This window comes from Periplaneta americana, chromosome 17, assembly GCF_040183065.1.
Source record: "Periplaneta americana isolate PAMFEO1 chromosome 17, P.americana_PAMFEO1_priV1, whole genome shotgun sequence".
In the NCBI taxonomy this organism is placed as follows: Eukaryota; Metazoa; Arthropoda; class Insecta; order Blattodea; family Blattidae; genus Periplaneta; species Periplaneta americana.
This window is the reverse complement of record NC_091133.1, coordinates 128529680-128557118: the sequence shown is the minus strand read 5'-3', so window position 1 is coordinate 128557118 and position 27439 is coordinate 128529680. Positions and strand designations below refer to the sequence as shown.

The 27439-nt window shown below is 39.3% G+C and overlaps 1 protein-coding gene across 2 annotated transcripts; it reads right to left on the bottom strand.

Annotated features, from left to right (window-relative positions):
• Nucleotides 1–915: 915 nt before the first annotated feature.
• LOC138692604 (MORN repeat-containing protein 3-like) lies at nucleotides 916–27439 on the bottom strand. Of its 2 annotated transcripts, XM_069815624.1 has the most exons (5): nucleotides 27168–27439; nucleotides 18680–18831; nucleotides 13975–14134; nucleotides 12516–12703; nucleotides 916–1279 (listed from the first exon to the last, which is right to left on the bottom strand). In XM_069815624.1, the coding sequence occupies exons 1-5, from the start codon at nucleotides 27310–27312 to the stop codon at nucleotides 1241–1243; spliced, it is 684 nt and encodes a 227-aa protein (XP_069671725.1). In that variant the 5' UTR covers nucleotides 27313–27439; the 3' UTR covers nucleotides 916–1240. The 2 variants fall into 2 exon arrangements, with proteins under 2 accessions (XP_069671725.1, XP_069671726.1); XM_069815625.1 differs by lacking the exon at nucleotides 18680–18831 and having other exon boundaries at nucleotides 27168–27431.

Here is a 27439-nt window from a genome sequence, read left to right as displayed (position 1 = left end):
TGGCAACATCGACTATTGAAAATTTAACTCTTCGTGACATGTGTTATTTCTTGTTCTTTATGGAAAAAGTATATATATTTTTTTTATCTATTTGGGTAGATATTTCATTTCCATTGGTAATTTTGTCCCTAAACTAAATTTATCACATGTACTCCTCATAGGCCAAATTTTAAAAACTTCTGTTATTCTGGTGCAACTTCTGCAGAGAGGTATGTGCGGAAGTACTTTTCAGGCTGCCACAAACTCAGATAGGAGAGCCCGGACACATCGACGAGTCTAAGTTCGGGAAAAGAAAGTACAACTGAGGTAAGCGCGTTGAGGGCCAGTGGGTGTTTGGGGGCATCGACTGCAAAACCAAGGAATGCTTTCTTGCCACAGTGGAGGACAGGACTCGAGACACTCTGTTGGGAGTGTTGAAGGAAAATGTCCTTCCAGGAACAACAATTTATTCTGATTGTTGGAAGGCATACGAATCTTTGAGAGACGAAGGCTACAGTCACATGACTGTAAACCATTTGGAAAATTTCAAAGATCCAGAAACAGGTGCCCACACGAACACTGTGGAGACGTGTTAAGGAAAGTATGCCTAGCAGCAATAGGAATAAAAAGATGATGGGTTCGTACCTAGCCGAGTACGTGTATAGAAAGTGGAGGTTCCACAATAAGTCGGTTGAAGAGTGTTTCCATGCATATCTCAGCGACATTGCTACGGTGCACCGTGAGACTCAAAATCTGCATGCATCTTAATTGAACATTCATTTTCAACTTGATTCTTTCAGTGTTCTCCCCAGACTGCATGCCTAAAGGCATGGATAATTGAACCATGTTGATGCACCTTTAGTGAAGTGAGAGTAGAATTACAAACACTTCCCCACCCTGAAATTCCTTAATGGGGAATAGATTGAAATAAATAAATATGGATGTGTGATGTATTTTCAACTATCATAAACTTGAGTTTGAAGTATCAAATGTACATGTAGACCAATTAATAATAAAATATTTAATTTTGTCACAATTAGAGACTAAAATTTTTTTACAATTATTTTTGTAGAAACTACGTTCATGATTCGTACAACAAAACAAACACTTCTGTCACAATTCCAGGTGGGTGGCCGTCAATTTCATTCTGGAAATATGTTGGTGATGATGGAGCAGTGTAGAATGGGATTGGTTGGAGAAACCAGACCACATTGAGAAAATCTGTTGCGCTATTATTTTGTCTCGTAGCATGCTCCAGAAATCAAAATTGCTGTTCTTGGTGACCATCTGTTACGGAGATCTGCAATGGAAGCAAGTAGAATGAGAATAAGAAGATGGAAGATTAAAGAAGACAACCAATGAAAAGTACGAGGCCTGTCTAAAATGTATCCAACCTTAAATTTTCCCGCGCAAAGTAGTGATTCTAAGGCGGTGCCACTGTGCACAGTGGAAGGAGGAACCGTAATGCGCATGCTTGAATTTTTTCACCGCATTCGCTTGTGCCAGTCACTGGCTGGTGGTCGCCAAGTAAGGTGCTGTTCTAGGTGTTTGTCGGATTTAGTTTTCTCGCAAGATGACTGAACGAATTGAGCAAAGATACTGCATCAAATTTTGTCAAAAGCTTGGTGATTCTCAAAGTCAAACAATTCGTAAGATTCAGCAGGTGTTTGGGGAAGATGTGATGGGTGTAACACAAATTAAGGAGTGGTTCAACCGATTCAAAGATGGCCGCACATCAGCGGAGAGTGAGCAGCGTTGTGGCAGGCCCCAAACTGCTCGGAGTGCAGCTGTTGTTGAGAGGGTGCGAAATTTGGTGATGGCAGATCGTCGTTTGACCGTGCGGGAGATTGCCGCAGAGGTTGGAGTGAGTAAAGATTCTGCACATGCAATTTTGCGTGATGATTTGAACATGAACTGAGTGGCTGCGAAATTCGTGCCCAAGTTGTTGTCCCCAGAACAAAAAGACCTCCGTTGTGACATTGCACAGGAACTTCTGGACACCGCCAACACTGATCCTGGGTTTCTGAACACCGTGATAACTGGAGATGAGGCATGGGTGTACGGGTAAGACCCAGAAACAAAAAGACAGTCGTAGCAATGGAAGCATCCCGAGTCTCCCCAAGGCCGAAGAAAGCGTGGCAGGTGCGAAGCAAAATCAAGGTGATGCTGACTGTTTTCTTTGATGTCCGTGGAATTGTGCATCACGAATACGCACCGGAAGGACAAACGGTGACAAAAGAGTACTATCACGATGTTCTCCGGCGACTCCGTGATGCAGTTCGGCACAAAAGACCAGACATGTGGACGGCGAACAACTGGCACTTGCATCACGACAACGCCCCCGCACATTCATCCCAATTGATCCACACTTTCTTGGCCAAACATGGAATTACAACCGTTCGCCAACCTCCCTACTCTCCAGACCTGGCTCCTTGCGACTTCTGGTTGTTTCCAAAATTGAAGACACCACTGAAAGGATCCCGTTTTGAGAGTAGAGAAGAGATAATGCGGAACGCGACGACGGAGCTGAACACCATTCCAAAAGAAGACTTCCATAGGTGTCTCCGGCAGTGGAAGGATCGGTGGGCTAAGTGTGTGCAAGCACAAGGGGCCTACTTTGAAGGGGATTAGGGTCCCAACCTCGTCAGGTATTTGAAATATTTTTTGTGGCTAAAGGTCGGATACTTTTTAGACAGGCCTCGTATAAGACACTCCACATACATTTTAATGAGTGTGGGTTTTCTACTTTCGAGAGTATTGGCATAGATATAATTTAATTCTAAGAATTATTATCCAATTGAATAAATTTAAGATTTCACTACAAATTATTTATGAAGAAAATACTTGTTCTTCTTATTCTCCTTCTTCAGTGGTGCTGTGATCTTTTAATTTAGCCTTGACTTTCTTCACAGCTAATACCCATTCAACACAGATTGATGCTTTACTTCACCATCTTTTAACTTTCATACTCTTACTGGTAAATCTGCCAACATTTCAACAATCAACCTAAATGTAAATTTTCCATTTGTATCCCAGAGGAGAGGAGAAAATCCACAAACGATTAGGGAAAATACGGGAATTTTACTTGAAGCAAGTAAAGAGATGGGTTTGGAAGTAAATCCCAAAACGACAAAGTATATTGTGAATTTATTTCAACTCAACAATAGGATTTATTCTTCCAACAATAATTCCTTTCTACAATTCACCTTAACCGCTCTTGTCAACAATTGGATTTTCACTCAACACAGTATTCGTTATAGCACTCCACCGACGACAATGACAATTTACTTGGACTAATACGAACAACAATGAACTGTTAATCTTAACTAATATTTACAAAGCACTATTTACAAATCAGAACTATCAGTTCTCAGTTCACAGTTCTTCTAGCTCAGTCACTCGAGTTCACAGTATCTCGAACCACAGACCTTCAGAGACAGTCCACTGTACTCGAACTCAGGTCCCTTCAACTGCGGTCCACTGCACTCGAACTCAGGTCCCTCCAACTGCGGTCCACTGCACTCAAACTCAGGCCTTCGGATGCTGATACAGTTGCGGACGCACACTCGAGTCGAACTCCGGTACACAAGACTGGCTTGCTTGCTCTGGCTTACTCACTGACTGAATAACTGAAAAACTCTATCTCGTTCCTTCGCGTCCGTAATTTATAACCACAGCGACGTAGCCTCGAAAGTTCCACGCGTCTCTAGAGATGGCACTCCAGAAAAATCCAGAGACCTCTCCTCTCTACCAGCACCAGATGCGCGCGCATTCTCTCTCCACTCTCTCGCCGCGTAGGCCCTTTCCCCTTACTTCTCTCCGCCGCGCGCCGTCCCTGCGCGATCTGCTTTCTTGCGGGACGCTGGTCACAATATGATTATGTCTCGGGACGAGAATATTGTACGAAATGGAAATATAAAAATTGGAAATTTATCTTTTGAAGAGGTGGAGAAGTTCAAATATCTGGGAGCAACAGTAACAAACATAAATGACACTCGGGAGGAAATTAAACACAGAATAAATATGGGGAATGCCTGTTATTATTCGGTTGAGAAGCTTTTATCATCCAGTCTGCTGTCAAAAAATCTGAAAGTTAGAATTTATAAAACAGTTATATTACCGGTTGTTCTTTATGGATGTGAAACTTGGACTCTAACTTTGAGAGAGGAACATAGGCTAAGGGTGTTTGAGAATAAGGTGCTTAGGAAAATATTTGGGGCTAAGAGGGATGAAGTTACAGGAGAATGGAGAAAGTTACACAACACAGAACTGCACGCATTGTATTCTTCACCTGACATAATTAGGAACATTAAATCCAGACATTGAGATGGGCAGGGCATGTAGCACGTATGGGCGAATCCAGAAATGCATATAGAGTGTTAGTTGGGAGGCCAGAGGGAAAAAGACCTTTAGGGAGGCCGAGACGTAGATGGGAAGATAATATTAAAATGGATTTGAGGGAGGTGGGATATGATGATAGAGAATGGATTAATCTTGCTCAGGATAGGGACCAATGGCGGGCTTATGTGAGGGCGGCAATGAACCTCCGGGTTCCTTAAAAGCCAGTGAGTAAGTAAGTAAGTATCCCAGAGGAACAGAGAAGGATATTTAGTGAATCCAATCCACGCTTCGTGCCAAATACAAAACCAGTACCGTAACTGGAAGGTCTCGCAGTACTCTTCACATTTCATGGCGTGAAGAATATGTGAAACTTTAACACATATTTTTAATGCCAGTATTGATAGTTGCATCTTTGCTAAAGACTTTATGATTATTAAGGTTTTTTCTGTGTTCAAGAAAAGTGATAAAAACCAATATGGTATGGGCCTATTAGTTTGTTTCAAACCATCTCAAAAGTTTTTAAGATTTCATTAAATAAACAAATTTATAAATATGCGTTGTGAGTTTCCGGGCTTGTGACGTGTTATATCAGTTGCTGGAGTTACCGTTTCGATCATCCTGCTGTGATCGACCTCAGAGCACCACAGCAACGAAACGATGGAAATGTTAGCTCCAGCAACTGAGACAACAGGCACAAGCCGGGAAACTCACAACCCATGAACAGCAGCTGCAGGAGCCTACGCCAACAGATTTATAATTACTTTGACAGAAACGTAATTTTTAGCGACTTTCTGTTTGGCTTTAGAAGATCGGATAATACTAAATAGGTCACTTATATCGAGCGAAAGTAGGTCACTTGGCACCCAGCGAAAGTAGGTCACTTCCCATCCAACGAAAGTAGGCCACTTGCCATCGCGGGAAAGTAGGTCACTTGCCATCCAGAGAAAGTAGGACACTTGTCATACACCTAAAGTAGGTCACTTGCCATGCAGCGAAAGTAGGTTACTTGCCATCCAGCGAAAATAGGTCACTTGCCATCCAGCGAAAGTAGGTCACTTGCCATCCAGCGAAATTAGGTCACTTGCCATCCAGCGAAAGTAGGTCACTTGCCATACACCGAAAGTAGGTCACTTGCCATCCAACGAAAGTAGGCCACTTGCCATCGCGGGAAAGTAGGTCACTTGCCTTCGAATGAAAATAGGTCATTTGCCATCGAGGGAAAGTAGGCCACTTGCCACCCAGCGAAAGTTGGTCACTTGCCATCCAGCGAAAATAAGTCACTTGCCATCCCGGGAAAGTAGGTCACTTCCCCATACACCGAAAGTAGGTCACTTGCCATCCAGCGAAATTAGCTCACTTGCCATCCAGCGAAAGTAGGTCACTTGCCATCCAGCGAAAGTAGGTCACTTGTCATACACCGAAAGTAGGTCACTTGCCATCCAGAGAGAGTAGGTCACTTGCCACCCAGCGAAAGTAGGTCACTTGCCATCCAGCGAAAGTAGGTCACTTGCCATCCAGCGAAAGTAGGTCACTAGCCATCCAGCGAAAGTAGGTCACTTGCCATCCAGCGAAAGTAGGTCACTTGCCATCCAGCGAAAGTAGGTCACTTGTCATCCAGCAAAAGTAGGTCACTTGCCATCCAGCGAAAGTAGGTCACTTGCCATCCAGCGAAAATAGGTCACTTGCCATCCAGCGAAAGTAGGTCACTTGCCATCCAGCGAAAATAGGCCACTTGCCACCCAGCGAAAGTAGGTCACTTGCCATACACCGAAAGTAGGACACTTGCCATCCAGCAAAAGTAGGACACTTGCTATGGAGAGAAAGTAGGTCACTTGCCATCCGGAGAAAGTAGGTCACCTGCCATCCATCTAAAGTAGGCCACTTGTCACACAGAGAAAGTAGGTCACTTGCCATCCAGCGAAAGTAGGCCTCTTGCCATCCATCTAAAGTAGGCCACTTGCCATCCTGAGAAATTAGATCACTTGCCATCCAAAGAAGCGCACCTGCCATACAGATAAATTAGGTCACTTGCCATCCAGAGAAAGTAGGTCACTTGCCATCCAGCGAAAGTAGGTCACTTGACATCCAGCGAAAGTAGGATACTTGCCATCCAGCGAAAGTAGGTCACTTGCCATACACCGAAAGTAGGTCACTTGCCATCCAGCGAAAGTAGGTTACTAGCCATCCAGCGAAAGTAGGTCACTTGCCATCCAGAGAAAGTAGGCCACTTGCCACCCAGCGAAAGTAGGTCACTTGCCATACACCGAAAGTAGGTCACTTGCCATCCAGAGAAAGTAGGTCACTTGCCATCCAGCGAAAGTAGGATACTTGCCATCCAGCGAAAGTAGGTCACTTTCCATCCAGAGAAAGTAGGTCACTTGCCATACACCGAAAGTAGGTCACTTGCCATCCAGCGAAAGTAGGTCGCTTGCCATCCAGAGAAAGTAGGCCACTTGCCATCCAGCGAAAGTAGGTCACTTGCCATCCAGCGAAAGTAGGTCACTTGCCATACACCGAAAGTAGGTCACTTGCCATCCAGAGAAAGTAGGTCACTTGCCATCCAGCGAAAGTAGGTCACTTGCCATACACCGAAAGTAGGTCACTTGCCATCCAACGAAAGTAGGTCACTTTCCATACACCGAAAGTAGGTCACTTGCCAAAGACCGAAAGTAGGTCACTTGCCATCCAGCGAAAATAGGTCACTTGCCATCCAGCGAAAGTAGGTCACTTGTCATCCAGCGAAAGTAGGTCACTTGCCATCCAGCGAAAGTAGGTCACTTGCCATCCAGAGAAAGTAGGTCACTTGCCACCCAGCGAAAGTAGGTCATTTGCCATCCAGTGAAAGTAGGTCACTTGCCATCCAGAGAAAGTAGGTAACTTGCCACCCAGCAAAAGTAGGTCACTTGCCATCCAGCGAAAGTAGGTCACTTGCCATCCAGCGAAAGTAGGTCACTTGCCATACACCGAAAGTAGGTCACTTGCCAAAGACCAAAAGTAGGTCACTTGCCATCCAGCGAAAATAGGTCACTTGACATCCAGCGAAAGTAGGTCACTTGCCATCCAGCGAAAGTAGGTCACTTGCCATCCAGAGAAAGTAGGTCACTTGCCACCCAGCGAAAGTAGGTCACTAGCCATCCAGCGAAAGTAGGTCACTTGCCATCCAGTGAAAGTAATTCACTTGCCATCCAGAGAAAGTAGGTCACTTGCCATCCAGCGAAAGTAGGTCACTTGCCATCCAGCGAAAGTAGGTCACTTGCCATACACCGAAAGTAGGTCACTTGCCATCCAGCGAAAGTAGGTCACTTGCCATCCAGCGAAACTAGGTCACTTGGCATACACCGAAAGTACGTTACTTGCCATCCAGCGAAAGTAGGTCACTTGCAATCCAGCGAAAGTGGGTCACTTGCCATCCAGCGAAAGTAGGTCACTAGCATCCAGCGAAAGTAGGTCACTTGCCATCCAGCGAAAGTAGGTCACTTGCCATACACCGAAAATAGGTCACTTGCCATACACCCGAAAGTAGGTCACTTGCCATGCAGCGAAAGTAGGTCACTTCCATCAAGGAAAAGAAGGTCACTTGCCATACAACGACAGTAGGTCACTTGCCATCCGGAGATAGTTGGTCACTTGCTGTACAGATAAAGTAGGCCACTTGCGATCCAGGTAAAACAGGTCACTTGCCATCCTGAGAAATTAGATCACTTGCCATCCAAAGAAGCGCACCTGCCATACAGATAAATTAGGTCACTTGCCATACAGACAAAGTAGGTCACTTGCCATCCAGCGAAAATAGGTCACTTGCTTAAATTCTATTTTGTGGGAAAAGGACATACTGAAGAGTACAAAGAGAAGAATTTACAGAAGCATGGTCCAGAGTGTGGGGCGGAAGATGAGGATTAAAGCAGAGATTTAGAGAGAAACTATTTTCTACTGAAATGGATTTTTAGGAAGATGATGTAGAAAAACAAGAATGGATAGAATTCCTAATGCAGTAATAAAGGAAATTATAGAAATGATAGAGACATCATAGATGAAGTCAAGAAACGACAGTTAGTTTGGTATGGATACATTATAAGAATGGACAAATCAAGATGGCCGAATCAATCAATCTTCATATTGTATCCAGCTGTTTGCTGACAACATAAAGTCCACTGTAGTCTTTTCAGTTCTTGTTTTTCATGAGAAATGAGGGGTATTTGTATCGGTGTTCATTATAGATGCCTGTTGCTGGTAGCCAGAGTTGGGGTGTAGTCAATATATGCTGCAGGGCTGTGTTTTCTGCAACTGGTACTGATGATTTTAATTTACTTCTTTTGTGGCTTATGGATGGACAGTATAGAAGAATGTGTTCCAGATCTTCATCAGACAAGTAGGAGTATCAGAAATGTGAAATCGGTGTAGGTGCAATTGTGTGACAATGTGACCTGTTCTGGCCCTTGTTAAAAATGTTTGAACATGTCTGGGCAAGTTTTTGAACATTTCCAGGTCAAAGATTGCCGAAGAAGATATAGAATGGATACCACCAGGAAAGAGGGTACAGGGTCGACCCACATATAGCTGGAGAGATGATGTAATGGAAGCTATGAAGAAGAAAAGGGAACTTCAAGAAAAAGACTACTTAGACAGAGTGAAATAGAAATATTGTTTTTGTTGTTTTCTAATGCCAGGCGTTTGACAATAAAGTCATTTGATCTCTTGCACTCCAATATTTTTCAAAGATATTATCATGACCAGCCACTGAAGCACAGATTTTGAGGTGTTCCGAATTCATTTCTTGGTTTGAGTTGCACAATGGGTAGTTAGGGGACTGTTATATTCCAATTCTATGCAGGTGTTTGGCCAAACAATCGTGGCCAGTTGTCAATCTAAATGCAGCTACAGACGATTTTCGTGGTAAATCGGGAATTAACTGTGGATTCTGATGCAAAGAGTTCCATTTTTTCCCCTGAGATTGTGTTATCAAATTTTGTTTGTTGAAGTTTAAATATGTAGATTTAATAAATCTTTTCACAGAGTAATACGTAGATTTGGTAACAGGTCTGTAAGTAGCAGTGCTGCCCTTCTTTGCTAAAGCATCTGCATTCTCGTTTCCCAGGATTCCACAATGGGATGGTATCCATTGGAATACAATTCTTTTATTGAGTGATATTAATTGAGAGAGCATTTTAGTTATTTTTGCTGTTTGAGATGAAGGTGTGTGTTTAGAGACTATTGATAGAATAGCTGCTTTAGAGCCTGGCAATATAACTGCATTCTTAAATTTATTGATGTGGCATAGAAGATTCCTGAGACTTTCACTTATTGTAATGATTTCTCCATCAAAACTTGTTGTTCCATACCCAAGAGATCTATAAAATGAGAAGAGACAGCACGTAACACCTGCACTGGCACCTTGTTCTCTGGAGATCAAGGATCCGTCGGTGTATAAATGAAGCCAGTTTTGTGGAGGGTACCTAATATTAATTATCTCTAAAGACAATTGTTTCAGTATTTCAGTGTTTACTTCTGATTTTAGTGAAATAGAAATTGGAGAGAGAGAAGCAACGACATTTGTATAAATCCGAAATATAGTGTTCATACTGGTGTATATTTTTTTTCTAAGTTAGTGGTTGCTGCTGTTTTGTCAAGTTGATCAGCTCGTTCATTGCCATCTATGCCCACATGACCCTGCAACCATCCCATACAGATGTGATACGTGTTCAGTGTGATATAACTCCCTGGCACCGACAGCCATTGTGCTAAGGCAGTACTTGCTATTGATTTATTTGAGCGCAGCATGTGAATCACTTCAACACGAGCATTAGCTTTGTTGTCTACCTTCCATTGCACTGCTTCTTTTACAGCGAAAACTTCTGCCTGGAAAACTGTAGCCTACATTGTGGTGCTAGTCTAAACCTCACAGAAAATTTCGATGTCACTTCGGTAAACAACAAATGCACACAGCCTACTTCAGTAGTTTCATGGTAAGAAAGTATTTTCCCGTCTATCATCATCATCATCATCATCATCATCATCATCATCGTCCTTGCAGGTATTAGGCCTAGTGGCCTGTTACGGTCTCCGTCTATCTTTTCAGGGGGCGTCCCAAAGATTGTATTGTATTGTATTGTATTTATTAACATTCCATGGTATTCATACATGCTTACAGCTAGAATATGGAACAAGTCAAAAAACTTAATACTATTATAAAATCTTAATTTATAGTCACAGTCTAGATTAAATATATACAGACGAGATTTACAATATAGTCTACTAGTACAACACAAAGTTTTAGTATCAATTTCATGAAGTGTTATTGAATGTCATGAATTCACCTACAGAATAGAAGGCGTGAGAAATTAGGTACTTCTTTAATTTGGCCCTAAATAATCTTATGTTTTGAGTTTCATTTTTTATATCGATAGGGAGGCTATTAAAAATTTTTACTGCCATATAACGCACTCCTTTTTTATAGCACAATAGACTTGCCGATGGAGTATGAAAGTCATTTTTTTGACGTGTATTTATGCTATGAACTGTTGAATTAGTTACAAAGTTTTCACGATTACATACGAGGAAGACTATTAATGAAAAGATATACTGACAAGCCATGGGCATTATTTGCAGTTTTTTTAAAATAGTCCTACACGATTCCCTAGATTTGGCACCTACTATTATTCTAATTACTCTTTTTTGTAATAGAAATATATTGTTACTATCTGTGGAATTTCCCCAGAATATTATTCCAAAACTCATTACCGAGTGGAAGTATGCAAAGTATATTGTTTTTAAGGTATTGATATTTACTATCTTTTGCATAGATCTAATAGCAAAACAAGCTGAATTTAGTTTGGGGGTAATTTCTTTAATATGATTTTTCCAAATTAACACATCGATTTTTAAGCCAAGAAATTTGGTTGTTGTTGTTTCTAATAGGGATCTATTATTAATTATTGCGCTAGAAATTTGCGACGTTGAATTTGGACAGGATTTAAATTGAATTATGTTAGTTTTGTTACAATTTAATACTAATTTATTGACTGAGAACCAGTCACATATTTTGAAGAGGATTTCTTCTGTTGAAGATTGGAATGTGTTGGAGTTATTGGCTGTAATTACTATATTGTGTCATCTGCAAAGATCGTCTTCCATGTGGTATATTTGTCTTGAGAGTCTAGAACGGTCCATCCTATTGACATGGTTAAGCCATTTTTGTCTATAGTGGTTGAGATGTTCATAAATAGGTGTAATTTTCAATTCTTTTGTAATTAGTTCATTCCTTTTGTGGTCAAGCAAGCTGTAGCCGGCAGTCCTCCTTAGAAATCTCATTTCCGCAGTTGTCAGGCGTTGAACATCTGAGTTTCGGACAGTCCAGGCCTCAATACCATACATGAGGACAGGTCTTGCTAGAACTTTATATGCTTTTAACCTGGTATGTTTTTGGGTTTTCGTGGTTGTGAAAACCTGGTTGATGGTTCTTAAGGCTCCATTAAAATGTTGAATATTTTCAGATATATCAGTAACAGGTAAATATGTCAAATTATAACCTAAATATTTAAATTAGTTTACTTGTTCTAACGTATGGGTTCCAATGCAAATTTTACCCCTAACTGGCTGTTTACCTTGGAACGCCATAATTTTTGTTTTGTTTGGGGAAATTTTCATATTGAAATTTTGTGCTATTATATTCAGGTGATGTATTGAGTATTGCAGCTCGTCTTCATTTGCAGCAAAAAGAACCTGATCGTCTGCATATAATAATGTATCTAGAGTACAATTTCGGAAGAGCGGGATGTTTCCACGAATTGTTAGTCACCAGTGTCTGATGATGGAGTTGATGTATATATTGAATAAAAGTGGTGAGAGGGGCATCATTGACGAACTCCACAGTTTATCGGTCTCCATTCAGTATGTCCTGATACAATAGTAATTTTGATAATATTGTGGTTATATAATTCGTAAATTGTTCTTATAATTGTGTTTGGAACTGAATCATCTGCCAAAATTTGAAAGAGCTTATTTCTTTCAACACGGTCGTAAGCTTTTTCGTAATCAATAAAAGCCAAGTGAGTTTCTTTATTAAATTCCCTATGTTTTTCGATCAAAATCTTAAAAATAAAATATCCATCTGCGCAAGATCTGCTTTTTCGAAAACCGTCTATAGTGTCCAAAATCATTAAATAATAGAACATACTTTAGTAGTAATGAAATCTTACTTCAGGTATGGGGTAATTTGTGGGTTCTGGTGCCGACTGTCTAAAGTAGATGTCAGTCATGTTGCTGCGCACACAAATGTTGTCACGCCACACTCCTTCTTGTAACTGACCACTTTTCAAGTGGTAGAATTTTCCATGGCCATGTTTGTTACCACAGTGCCATTCCCCTTCATATCGATTTCCATTAGCTACAGAAGAAGAGATTGTAGGTTATTCAATAAATAGACACGTCAGAATAACTCAATACTTATCTATTTTAAAAACGTAACCTCAATAAATTACACTGTATCTTTTCAATGTACCTCCCTCCTTCCCCTTTACCCATTAACCTATATTTATCCCATGGCTTCCTAATTCTTGCAATGAAGAAATTCTTATCCTAATGTCGTAAAAATAAAAGTATAGTTAGAAGTTACTCTCATTAAAAATGCACTAAAGTGTTCCATAGTCAGCTTATTTTTAAATTTTGAGTGCACATAAATCCTCGCCCTAATTATAATAAATGTCATACATCTTGATTACACAACTTTTAACACTGTATCACTTCGGAATATGTATGATAAGAACTTTCTTGTGTTAAATTTTAACGTACTTTGTTAACATGTTTCGACCTATTTTCGGTCATCTTCGGAACTGTTCGTTGTTGGTCTTGGCCCCTCTTCTTTCCTGTGTGGGTGCGTTTGTAGTGTAGAGTCAAAGAGTGTATGTGTTTTGAAATTGAGTTGTGTGTTGAGAATATCGTTGGGGTGTGTTTTCGTGTGTCTGTATATTTCATATTGTTCTAGTGTGTTGAGTTTCTGGCTTTTTGGTTGGATGTGCAGTATTTCCGTGTCTGTGTTGATGTCTCTGTAGGTGTGGTTGGCATTTGTGATGTGTTCTGCATATGTGGAGGTGTTTTGTAATTTTGTTATGGCTGTGCTGTGTTCTTTGTAACGTGTTTGAAATGATCTGCCTGTCTGTCCTATGTAGAAGTTGTTGCATATGCAGAACACATCACAAATGCCAACCACACCTACAGAGACATCAACACAGACATGGAAATATTGCACATCCAACACACTAGAACAATATGAAATATACAGACACACGAAAACACACCCCAACGATATGTTCAACACACAACTCAATTTCAAAACACATTCACTCTTTGACTCTACACTATGAACGCACCCACACAGGAAACAAGAGGTGCCAAGACCAACAACGACCAGTTCCGAAGATGACCGAAAATAGGTCGAAACATGTTAACAAAGTACGTTAAAATTTAACATAAGAAAGTTCTTATCATACATGTTCCGAAATAAATGTCAATTGAAATTTTTTAGAATATGAAAAAAAAAAAAAAAACAGTATGTACCGGTAATCATTTTCCCTTCATGGAAGTTGCCTAGTATGCAGTCACCTTATAACGAGTGATTCCAATGTAATATAATTATACCATATATCTGGCACAACTCACCCTTAACATACAAACCAAGACCATGGTATTTATCATTTTCCCACTGACCATAGTAAAATGAACCATCAGGTAGCACACATAAACCAATACCATGTCGTTCACCATTCTTCCACTCGCCTTGATACCAACTGCCATCTGAATAGGAATATATTCCATGTCCCTGCAAGATGTCAGTAAGATAGATACAGTATCACTAAAATTCACAAAATCGGACAAAATTATATACTTTTCATATATATTTTAAATTATATATTTCTTTAGTTTATTTTTTCTATACATTACTGTTAATGTGTAGAACAGTGCTACATAACTGGCCACGATTATTTAAAAAATTATTTTATTATATAATTTATAATAATAATGTCCTAATTATGTCAGGTGAAGAATACAATGCGTGCAGTTCTGTGTTGTGTAACTTTCTCCATTCTCCTGTAACTTCATCCCGCTTAGCCCCAAATATTTTCCTTAGCACCTTATTCTCAAACACCCTGAACCTATGTTCCTCTCTCAGAGTGAGAGTCCAAGTTTCAGAACCATACAGAAGAACCGGTAATATAACTGTTTTATAAATTCTAACTTTCAGATTTTTCGACAGCAGACTGGATGATAAGAGCTTCTCAACTGAATAATAACACGCATTTCCCATATTTATTCTGCGTTTAATTTCCTCCCGAGTGTCATTTATATTTGTTACTGTTGCTCCAAGATATTTGAATTTTTCCACCTCTTCGAAGGATAAATCTCCAATTTTTATATTTCCATTTCGTACAATATTCTGGTCACGAGACATAATCATATACTTTGTCTTTTCGGGATTTACTTCCAAACCGATCGCTCTACTTGCTTCAAGTAAAATTTCCGTGTTTTCCCTAATCGTTTGTGTATTTTCTCCTAACATATTCACGTCATCCGCATAGACAAGAAGCTGATGTAACCTGTTCAATTCCAAACCCTGCCTGTTATCCTGAACTTTCCTAATTGCATATTCTAGAGCGAAGTTAAAAAGTAAAGGTGATAGTGCATCTCCCTGCTTTAGCCCGCAGTGAATTGGAAAAGCATCAGATAGAAAGTGACCTATACGGACTCTGCTGTATGTTTCACTGAGACACATTTTAATTAATCGAACTAGTTTCTTGGGAATACCAAATTCAATAAGAATATCATATAATACTTCCCTCTTAACCGAGTCATAAGCCTTTTTGAAATCTATGAATAACTGATGTACTGTACCCTTATACTCCCATTTTTTCTCCATTATCTGTCGAATACAAAAAATCTGATCAGTAGTCGATCTATTACGCCGAAAACCGCACTGATGATCCCCAATAATTCCATCTACGTATGGAGTTAATCTTCTCAAAAGAATATTGGACAAAATTTTGTACGACGTCAACAAAAGTGATATTCCTCGAAAGTTACCAGACGTTTGAGATGGGCAGGGCATGTAGCACGTATGGGCGAATCCAGAAATGCATATAGAGTGTTAGTTGGGAGACCGGAGGGAAAAAGACCTTTAGGGAGGCCGAGACGTAGATGGGAGGATAAAATTAAAATGGATTTGAGGGAGGTGGGGTATGATGATAGAGACTGGATTAATCTTGCACAGGATAGGGACCGCTGGCGGGCTTATGTGAGGGCGGCAATGAACCTTCGGGTTCCTTAAAAGCCATTTGTAAGTAAGTAATAGTAATGTCCACAAAAAGTCAGTTCTGTCATGTGTTGAGATTTTTCATGATGTCAATATTCCTTCGATGTTGGAGAAGGGAACAACCTGCGATTCTTCTCATGAAACTCATCTCTGCTGCCATCAAACGTTTCTCATCTGTTTTTCTGATGGTCCATGCCTCACTACCGTATGTTACAACAGGTCTAGCAAGAGGCTTATAGATTTGAAGACTGGTGTGTTCCTTTACTCTTGATGGTTTAAAAACTTGATTTATTACCCCAGTGACTTTAATATATTTTGATATATTGTTTGTCTTTCTTCATCTGTACTAAATGACATCTCGTAATCCAAAAAATTAAAAGAATTAACTCGTTCACTTGAAGTGTTACTAATACAAATTTTGCTTTGGATAGGATATTTCCCTTTCAAGGCCATAACTTTAGTTTTATCTGCAGAAATCCTAAGTCCAAAATCTGAGGTAATTTGTTGTAGATTACAGGCTGCATGCCAAAGGTCAGCATACAGCAGTGTGTCCAGATGTGTTAGTACATGGAGCAAATTCTGCATGATGGTTTCTTCTCCATGACTGAATTACATGATTCATACAACATAAAATGAATTACTACATGTATAATAATAATAATAATAATAATAATAATAATAATAATAATAATAATAATAATAATAATAATAATAATAATAATCTATAAGTACTAATAATAAATCTGTAGCCAAAATTTTTCTGGTAATTTTCGATTTTCCAAAAATAATTGGTGTTAACATGTATAATTAACCATCCTGAAACCGAAAATCGCTTTTTTGAAATTTTTGTTTGTATGTCTGTCTGTCCGGGTGTTTGTTACCTTTTCACGCGATAATGGCTGAACCGATTTATATGAAAATTGGAATATAAATTAAGTTCGTTGTAACTTAGATTTTAGGCTATATGACATTCAAAATACTTTATTTAAAAGAGGGGTTATAAGGGGGCCTGAATTAAATAAATCGAAATATCTCGCTTATTATTGATTTTTGTGAAAAATGTTATATAACAAAAGTTCTTTAAAAATGATTTCCGATAAGTTTTATTCTTTACAAAAGTTTGATAGGACTGATATTTAATGAGATAAATGAGTTTTAAAATTAAAATAATGCCATCTGAGACGGTGCAATGAATTAAGAACAAATGACTTCGTCTATAAGGGGCCTTGGACAACAACAATCGAAACAGGGGCCTTGGGCATCAACAATCGAAAGCTATTAAACATAGCCTACAGAGAATGTTTCTGTGTTTGTATGAAGTAATATCAGAAGCTAAATTAACCGATTTGTATAATAAATTATTATTTCACCATTGGAAAGTCTAGTTTCTCTAGATGGACATAATGCTATAATGTTATTACAGTAACATCGGAGTAAATCGAGGACAGGTAAGATTAAAATAGCTTCTTATGCACAGAAAATTTGATAGGCTATTTTGTACATTCGTTTTCTGTATTTCTTAAAATAATATTTATGTACACTTATTTTAATCTCAGAGAATTAACGAACAACGAGAGTGTTAGCACGTTAGCTTAGCAATCCATTATTTTATAATTCAAATTTTAACTATGCTCAATTGAATCGTGTTAAAATACATAAAATATATATGCAATAAATCAGGGGCGTATTTTGTGGGCTACTGGGGTTACCGGCGGTAGCCCAAGGAAATTACAAAAGAAAAAGTTTATAATATAACATAATGTAATAATTTTGTAATATTAGTTTTACCATAGTAATTAAAATTAAAGTAATTGTTAGATATATTTTGTGTAATAATAGGGTCAGCGGTAGCCCAAACCCTTTAACCAGTATACGCCTCTGCAATAAATGCAATGCAAAAAAAAATTGGGTAATGAGCAAAGCAGATTATCTTGCGCTGTTGTAAAAGTTGTTCCCTGGATCAAACGTCCTATTTTAATTATGTAATTACTTTATATTTATTTCTAACAGGTGCAGCGGAGCGCACGGGTACGGCTAGTAATAATAATAATAATAATAATAATGATTTATTTAACCTGGCAAAATTAAGGCCATACGGCCTTCTCTAACACTTAACCAGGAGTAAAACTCCATTACAAAAAACACTACAAATTTACAAAGTACAGTACAATTTTACACACAAAACTGAATAAGATAATAATAATAAAATGTAAACAACAAGTAAGTAGAAATCAGACATAATATATAACATACAGAAAGAAAGAAAAAAGCATAATAAAATGTGAACAGCAGGTCAAAATAAATGAGACATACAAAGTATAAAAAAATAAGACAATTATTGATAATAATAATAATAATAATAATAATAATAATAATAATAATAAATAAGAATAGTAATAATAATAATAATAATAATAATAGTAATAATACTAATAGTAGTAATAAAATAGTGCAGTACAAAGCATACAATGAATACAATATTTTTAAGTACACACAGTAAGGAAAATTATGATTATATATAGCTCAACTTATCACATTATAGATATACCATTGTCGGAAAATATGAAAACAAAAATATAAAATAAGTTAAATATCACTAGAACATAAAAAAAATGTGAATACGTGGAAACATGCAATACAACACTTGTCATAATAGGAAGTTAGTTTGGCAAGTCGTCATAAGGGCATTGTTTTAAAGTTAAAAGAAAAATATGACTTTTCATCAACATCCACCCCTTACTCATCAAGTTTTGGAAAGTGTTTTCCAAAGACGAAAGCTCTTTGATGAGCTATAGATTAATCTCCTGTAAACAACTAGTTCCATCATATGCAAGTTTTTCTTGAGGATACAGGTCCTGTAAGGAAACCAACTGTTCAGTTTTAACAAGTCACTTGACCTGCTTTTATCAAAATGTCTCACGAGAGCCTTGGGGTGTCTTCTTAGTAGTAGTTAAGTAATAGCTTTTGGAAATGACAAAACTTCCAGTATCTTACTTGAAACACTGCTAATGAATTTCTTTAATTCGTTATCAGCAAAGTTAATGTCATGAAAGTTACCTGTTTTTTACCATTGCGCCATTCTCCTACATATTGAATTTTGTACACATCATTGGACTGTTTTTCACTAAGCACTCCATGTCCGTGCCTATAATTATGTACCCAGTCTCCTTCATACAATGTTCTTGATCTTGTATAAAGAGATCCTTTGCCTGCAGTCAAAAGAAATACTGTGTCCAACATCATCACAAATTTAACAACGGCAGTAAACAAAAGAACGCTTATGTTGCAGTCAAGCCCCAAAAAAAAGCATAATACCTTGAAAATAGGTACTGTTAACATGTCTAATATTTGCTGTCTTAATAGTGATTAAAAGAACGTGGAAACGAAAAAATATTACTGTATTTTTGTTAATATTACTATATCTCCTTTTTTATATTGATTGTATTATTTTATACATCTTGATTACACAACTTTTAACACTGTATCACTTCGGAATATGTATGATAAGACTTTCAGGTGTTAAATTTTAACGTATCTTGTTAACATGTTTCGACCTATTTTGAGTCATCTTCAGAACTGGTCGTTGCTGGTCTTGCCGCCTCTTGTTTCCTGTGTGGGTGCGTTCGTAGTGTAGAGTCAAAGAGTGTATGTGTTTTGAAATTGAGTTGTGTGTTGAGAATATCGTTGGGGTGTGTTTTCGTGTGTCTGTATATTTCATATTGTTCTAGTGTGTTGAGTTTCTGGCTTTTTGGTTGGATGTGCAGTATTTCCATGTCTGTGTTGATGTCTCTGTAAGTGTGGTTGGCATTTGTGAACTAAACACAATCAAACACATAGCACAAGAAAACGGATACAACCCCAACATAATAGACAACAGATAAAACAAAACCACAAAAAACAGAAGAATAACACAAGAACACAAAAAATACATCACACTAACATACGAAAACAAAAACACACATAAAATTGCAACCTCATTCAAGAAATTAAATTACAACATCGCATACAGAACAAATAACACTCTACAAAAACATCTCAACACACAAACAACACAAACAAACAAACAAATACAACCACACAGGCGTATACAAACTCAAGTGTAACTCCTGCAACAAGTTCTACATGGGACAGACAGACAGATTATTTCAAACACGTTACAAAGAACACATCACAGTCATAACAAAATTACAAAACACCTCCACATATGCAGAACACATTACAAATGCTAACCACACCTACAGAGACATCAACACAGACATGGAAATACTGCACATCCAACCAAAAAGCCAGAAACTAAACACACTAGAACAATATGAAATATACAGACACACGAAAACACACCCCAACGATATTCTCAACACACAACTCAATTTCAAAACACATACTCTCTTTGACTCTACAATGCGAACGCACCCTCACAGGAAACAAGAGGCGCTAAGACCAACAACGACCAGTTCTGAAGATGACCCAAAATAGGTCGAAACATGTTAACAAGGTACGTTAAAATTTAACACATGAAAGTCTTATCATACATATTCCGAAGTATTATTTTATTTCTATTTCTCTTGTTGTAATTATATTCTGTATATATTTAAATTTAAATAATAAATGTTTTGAATCCTTGAATATCTGCTCTTTCGTTGTGTACCTTTAAGTTTCCTGTTCATGTGTATTAAAACTGTCTAAGGTAAAATATTCTCAATTGATTGAAGGGTTATGCTTTTGTCGTACGCCGGTCTCCGTGGTCGTTCCTCTCCAAAGTGTTGTCGAGGTGGGGAGAGGAAACGGGAGTGACGTGACAAGATGGCTGTCGCTTGTGGGTGGGGTGATAATAAGGAACTGTGGTGAAGTTTAAAGGAACGACTGTTTCAAAGTAACATTTGTTTATTACAGAAATAGCTAACAAAGAAAGTATAACTGTGGTTCCCTCCTAGTCCTGTGGTAGGGGTAACGGGAGAGTCGTGATAGAAATTGATAGTTTAGAAATTCGTCTTGAGGCTTCGATGCGAGGAGAGTTATGAGGGGTGATAGTAAAGTACGACTTGAATGAAAGGAAGGTAGGGGTAACGGGAGTGCCTGGGAAAAATCGGCTTGCTTTCATGTGTGTTGTGGGGTGGGCAGGATAACGAGAGAGATGGAATCGGGATGATGGTTGATTCTCTAGGTCGAAGGATCAAACACAGCGTACTGTGCGACTTATCGACGTTCGAGAACACACCCCTTTGGATTCGGAGGATCAACACAGCGTACTATGCGACTTACCGACTCCAAGAGGGGTAGGAATGGTGGCCCCTAGCGTTCGGAGGATCAACACAGCGTACTATGCGACTTACCGACTCCAAGAGGGGTAGGAATGGTGGCCCCTAGCGTTCGGAGGATCAACACAGCGTACTATGCGACTTATCGACGTTCGAGAACACATCCCTTTGGATTCGGAGGATCAACACAGCGTACTATGCGACTTACCGACTCCAAGAGGGGTAGGAATGGTGGCCCCTAGCGTTCGGAGGATCAACACAGCGTACTATGCGACTTATCGACGTTCGAGAACACATCCCTTTGGATTCGGAGGATCAACACAGCGTACTATGCGACTTACCGACTCCAAGAGGGGTAGGAATGGTGGCCCCTAGCGTTCGGAGGATCAACACAGCGTACTATGCGACTTATCGACGTTCGAGAACACATCCCTTTGGATTCGGAGGATCAACACAGCGTACTATGCGACTTACCGACTCCAAGAGGGGTAGGAATGGTGGCCCCTAGCGTTCGGAGGATCAACACAGCGTACTATGCGACTTATCGACGTTCGAGAACACATCCCTTTGGATTCGGAGGATCAACACAGCGTACTATGCGACTTACCGACTCCAAGAGGGGTAGGAATGGTGGCCCCTAGCGTTCGGAGGATCAACACAGCGTACTATGCGACTTACCGACTCCAAGAGGGGTAGGAATGGTGGCCCCTAGCGTTCGGAGGATCAACACAGCGTACTATGCGACTTATCGACGTTCGAGAACACATCCCTTTGGATTCGGAGGATCAACACAGCGTACTATGCGACTTACCGACTCCAAGAGGGGTAGGAATGGTGGCCCCTAGCGTTCGGAGGATCAACACAGCGTACTATGCGACTTATCGACGTTCGAGAACACACCCCTTTGGATTCGGAGGATCAACACAGCGTACTATGCGACTTACCGACTCCAAGAGGGGTAGGAATGGTGGCCCCTAGCGTTCGGAGGATCAACACAGCGTACTATGCGACTTACCGACACTGGGGGGGGGGGGTATGGTGACCTCTAGCGTTCGGAGGATCAACACAGCGTACTATGCGACTTACCGACACTAGAGGGGGGGGATTCTGAGGAGATGGTTGTGTTTATTTGAACAAGCGGGGAGTCGAAGTCAGGGTGGTGAGAGATAAGGGTGATCAGGGGAGAGAAGTGTGGGTTGGAGGTGCTGATGAGGCCTGTGGCGAGACGAGAAGAAAATAAGTACGTAAGAAGTGAAGAAGATTCGGCTGGTGTAGGAAAGAATACAGGAGACAGGGGCGTGGCTGGCTCCCTGTTCCTGGGGTGGTGGCCGTGTGTAGACACGTCCGAACAAAAGGCAAGTCTCTGCGCCTAAGCGAGAGGAGTGAGTACTGGACGAGGGCAGCTGCTAGCTAACCCCCCTCTGACCAGTCTGCCGCTCTTTTTTTTTTTTTTACCTTGGGGATTTAGTGAAGTGATTTTTGATGGCAGGCAGAGTAATTATCTCATGCCCCCATGTTTTAGATTGCTACCAGTGCACTTCATTAGAACCAGGTACCCAGCTTCGAAGCCGTTAGCCCTGTGAACTTACAATATATTTATGTTCCCCTATTATCATAATTCAGGGTTGTTATCTAAGAAATTAGCAAGTTCTTTGTGATAGTAGAAGAGAAAGAGTGGGGGAAGGGAAGTGGTCCGTGGCCCGAATCGAAAATCGAAAAATCGAAGGAGAATTGGGAGGAAAATTTAAAAAGTTACGCAAAACGCGTCCTTGCAAGGGGTTCGGGGCTGTACAAAACTAAATATGTGAGCTCCAAGCCTGTTGGCCACTAGTCTCACTCCGGGTTACGCTGCTCCCCTGAAGGAGCTCTAGAAAATTTTGAAGGGGAAGCCGAAATTGGACGTAACCTCTTAGGTACCACATACGCGAGGGGGGCTGAGATTGATCAATTGATCACGGAACGGGGCGAGGAGGAGTTGGCTGGTGTTTGCCGTTAGGATGGCAAGACGCCGTCATCTGTTGTTCGATGACAAAGCAGGTGAAGGCCGTCGGAAGAAGCGCCGTGAAATCTAAGCTGCAATTTGAGAGGTCCCTGTCCTTTCAATTTGCGACTTATTGAGTGACCTCGTATGTTTAATAGACTATTAATATTATCTGAACTAGGGCATACATAATTTATAATAAAGGTGGAGTATATATGGGGTCCGTGGCCCATCGCTGGGCCTTCTTATATACCCCTCTCGGAGCTGACGTCACTAAGCTCTTCTTTGTTTGGGGTGCTAGCGTGGGTTCACGTCACAGTGCCTGGGAGTATTTCTACTGCCAACGTTACTCGTCGCCGCGTGATCTTTGCTTTCTCCCTCATAAGAGAAAAAAAAGAGCCAACCTGCTTTCTTAGAGAAAACAGAGACTGTCGTTCGCGCGGGTAGGTTTGAACCATTTAAAGTAGGACGCACGGGCATCGAAAATTGAGGTACACAACACTTTTTTTTTTGGAGGACAGTGTAGGTACACTACAAGTAGAGCTGAGACGAGATGTTATGGCACCAACATACGCGAAGTTTTAAATTGCCGGCCAGCAGGGTAGAGGAGTGGGGGTTGTTTGGGTTACGGTTCTCAAGCTCAGAGCGGCAGGCATATCCGTTTCATCTCTTTCCAAAAACATTCGTCTTACCTTAGTATCACCACTTTCCTACTCAAGAGTCCGAAGATACCTAATGAAATTACGCCCGCTATTCCATCTTTATTCTCCGTCCGAATCAGACGACTGATCTGTGCTGGAATCAGATGTCCCTAAGTTTATGGAAATGTTCTAAAAAATACTGTCCATCACGTGCTCAATTTCAATGTAATTATTCTCTACTTTCTTTACATAATCATACACTGATATCCATTTTTGGAAGAAGCGATTGCAGAGTCGGCTCTGCTTATGCGTAGCGTAGAAATTATAGATGAGTCTTCTTATGACTTCCTCATCAAAACTGTTTACAGCTGCAACAATCTTCTTCTTCGGCTGTGATTTTTCGGGACTGGAGAAAGATCTGTTGTTCCTGCCTCAATATTTTTCCCTTCTTTCCTGATTCTTGCCAAGGTTCGCTTTGAAATACCAGTGGGAGCCAGTACTCTTGCACACACGCTTTTCAATGGAATTGGTATTCCATTTACAGCCTCTTCTGACATGAATTTCCATACATTATATGCTATTTCATGTCCTTGACTATGAACTACTCTATGATTTCACACCTTAGACAATGCCATAATGAGGGCGGTCAGAAGGAAAATGTTTTCAGTATTAGCAATAGCGGTAGTAGCAGAACAATCTGAACACTCGGAATGCTAGTAACCAACTAACCCAACACCCCTCCAGTTGAGTGCGAGGGCGAGTCCAAGCAAACGAACTAAAATGCGTCCCTCGCGCCGGTGCCATAACTTCTCGTCCTGGCTCTATTAAAGTTAGTATACGGCTTAAGTCTGGTCTTGCAGATGGATTGTCATATTTTAACCCAGTTAAAGAAATACGCAATTTATAGCTCTCCTGACTGTTTAGTTGTTAGTGAAATTTAGTCTGTATGTACCACACTTTGTTCTGATTTCATACGGATTAGCAGATGTTGCTAATAAATTACAAATAATGTCCCCCCCCCAGACAGGGGACCTGAGGGCTTGCGCTGCAGCCTGAGGTGTATTGTGCTGTTCTGTGAATGATTTTATCACTCTTGTACAAATATAGCACTCTGCACCGTGAATTTAACCCGGGCTATGGTAATGATGGCAATGATATTTGAATTAATTATGGTGAAATGAGTCTGAGGTCCAATGTCGAAAGTTAACTCAGTAATTCTGCTTCATTTGGTTGAGGGAAAACCCCAACCAGTATTTGAACCCGTTTCACAATCAGACATGCTAACTCCACAGCAGTGGACTTGCGAACTTTTCAGACCAATTTTTAAAATCGTATCATTGTTGACAGTGTCGTTGCAATATGCTTCGAATTCTCTTTATCTCTGTATTCTATGATCAATACCCACGTCATAATTTTATAAGATCGCAAAATACGTTATCATCATCCGCGATTCGTTTGTTTTGCGCATTTTTATTGCGGTATTACGCTCTGCTAATGTTAACCGCTAATAATAATATTAATGGGAAAACTTCGCAAATATGAGAAACAATATCGCAAAGCCTGGGAGAATTTACAATTCATTTTATATTTTCAGATATGCCTAGTAATATAGTAGAATAAGTATATATAAATTTCAATCATAAGACACATCTATTTGCAAATGTTTATTTGCTATATTTAATATGGAATATATTAACGTTTTCGCCTTATTGGGCATCATCAAATATAATAAAATATGTAATCTGAACCTTGATCAAATTGAGCAAATAACAAATGAGCAATGTATTATACATGGTGTTGGATCTTTATGAGCTTTATATATAAAACTATAAATAAAATTGGAGGATAATTAATTTCAATGTGATGCAGACTTTTAAAATTGAAATTGAAATTGATTGTGTATACATATAACTCATGTTACAGTATAAATACAAATTAATCAATTAGAATTATACGAATTATCAGTAATGTTAAAATAAATTATGAATAAAATAAATATATTAGCTTAAAAAGAATTAATTACAATTCACATTGTTCGAAGAATGAAATGTCTTAAGGTACTATACAATATTGATGTTGTGTTGTGACTGATGGATCTTATGTTGTCGATTGGTTGTAATTATACATGTAGAATTTCAATCGTGTACTGGGAGAATTTGCCTGAATTTAAAGATAAATTTTTGTTACTACAGTAGAACTCCGATTATCCGTCACCCTATTAACCGACTGCTGGATTAACCGTTTGTCTTTCTCTCGCTTTTTTTTTTTTTTTTTTTTTTGGTGCAGAAGTATATGAACTATTACACGTTGTATTAGCACGTTATTTTTTTCTAGAGGGGTTATTACAAGCATTTTCCCTTACACAGTAAGGTCTAGTGTTCGAATTGTCGTACATTATAACTTTTATATGAAATATTTTCTACGAGTATTAAACGAACACTAATTATGCTAAGAATCGAAAAAAAAAAAAAAAGTGTAAATAATTGAGTGGTTTGGGGAAAGATAAACCGTGGCTCATCTCGCATCAGAAAACGAGATTGGAGTGTAGAAAGTACGTAAATCTACAACACGAGACCTACAATAGTGATATCTTTCCACAGACAGCCATTACAAGGAATTTCCTTGCCCCTTAAAAAGCCATCGTCGATAACCAGGCTTAAATTTAGAGAACTTCTGATCCACTATCTGGCATATTAAACGCAACAGCGGCAAAACCACTAAGGGAATTACGAAAGTGTAAATATTATTCACTAAATTTACGAAAATCTTTTATCGTACGGATTATCCGATTTTTTCCATTAACCGTTCAGCTCACCCCCTTCATTACCACGGATAATAGAGGTTCTACTGTATATAAGCGTTATTAATGATAAGAATTTTATAGGATTATCTGTCACTAATTGTATTAGGTACGAAAAATTGAAGCTTGTGTATTTCTTATAAGATACTGTATAACAACTCGGAGAGGATTACAGCTAATGCAGGTGTGAGATACTTATGTCCCATTTATATTGGTAATAATGTTAATAAGGATAGTAACTTCGATGGGTTTATTGTTTAATTTTATTCATATAACTTCCTCACAGCGCTTCTACTTCAAGCCGGACTTGGTGTGCTCTCGCTACTCCCCGTGAAAGATACGAACCGAGGTAAACAAAATAGCACTTTATAGGATAAACGCATATTACAATTTTATTCAAAGACGTAAGTAATATGAGGGGCTTAGAACAAAAAGCAGGTAAGTGACGGAAACCTAGTTTTGAGGAAATTACAGTTAAAGTTCTACATGCAATGGAATATTATACACTAGTTTGGTGAAATGATGCCCATATAGCAGCACTGCACAGTGTGATCACTTACCTGATTTTATCCCAAAGAAACATCCTTTTGGGCTATCACAACACGCACTTATCTCATTTTTTTATAATGTCACTTACCTGTTTTTTTGTTCTAAGCCCCTCATATATGCCGCATACTTTCATTGCATTTTATTCAGAATAGGCCTGCGGTGATTATTATTGGTTTTTAAGGCGACTTTAGGCTACATGCAACTCGCAACCCTGTTGCCCAATACAGCAGAATACGTAGTCCATAATGCAAATAATGAACGCGTCGACGGCTCATTTTCATTACAGACATTAGCTTCAGAACAAAAATAAAATTACCATGTTTTTTGTTTGTTTTCCACTCTCCAATGTATTTATCTCCAGGAATGTTAAACACGGCATGTCTAAGACCAGTTTTATAAGTTTGTTTTTCCCACTGTTTCCGTAACGGTTCTATTTTGTTGCTCTTCTTTAAAAATGGCATTATAATTCACACAGATAATATGTTTTCAAACTATGCACACAATTTTAGCAATGTGTCCACTAACATCCAAACGAGATTTCTAATAATGACAAGGTGTTACCATGGCAACAAAGAAGCCATTTCCTAG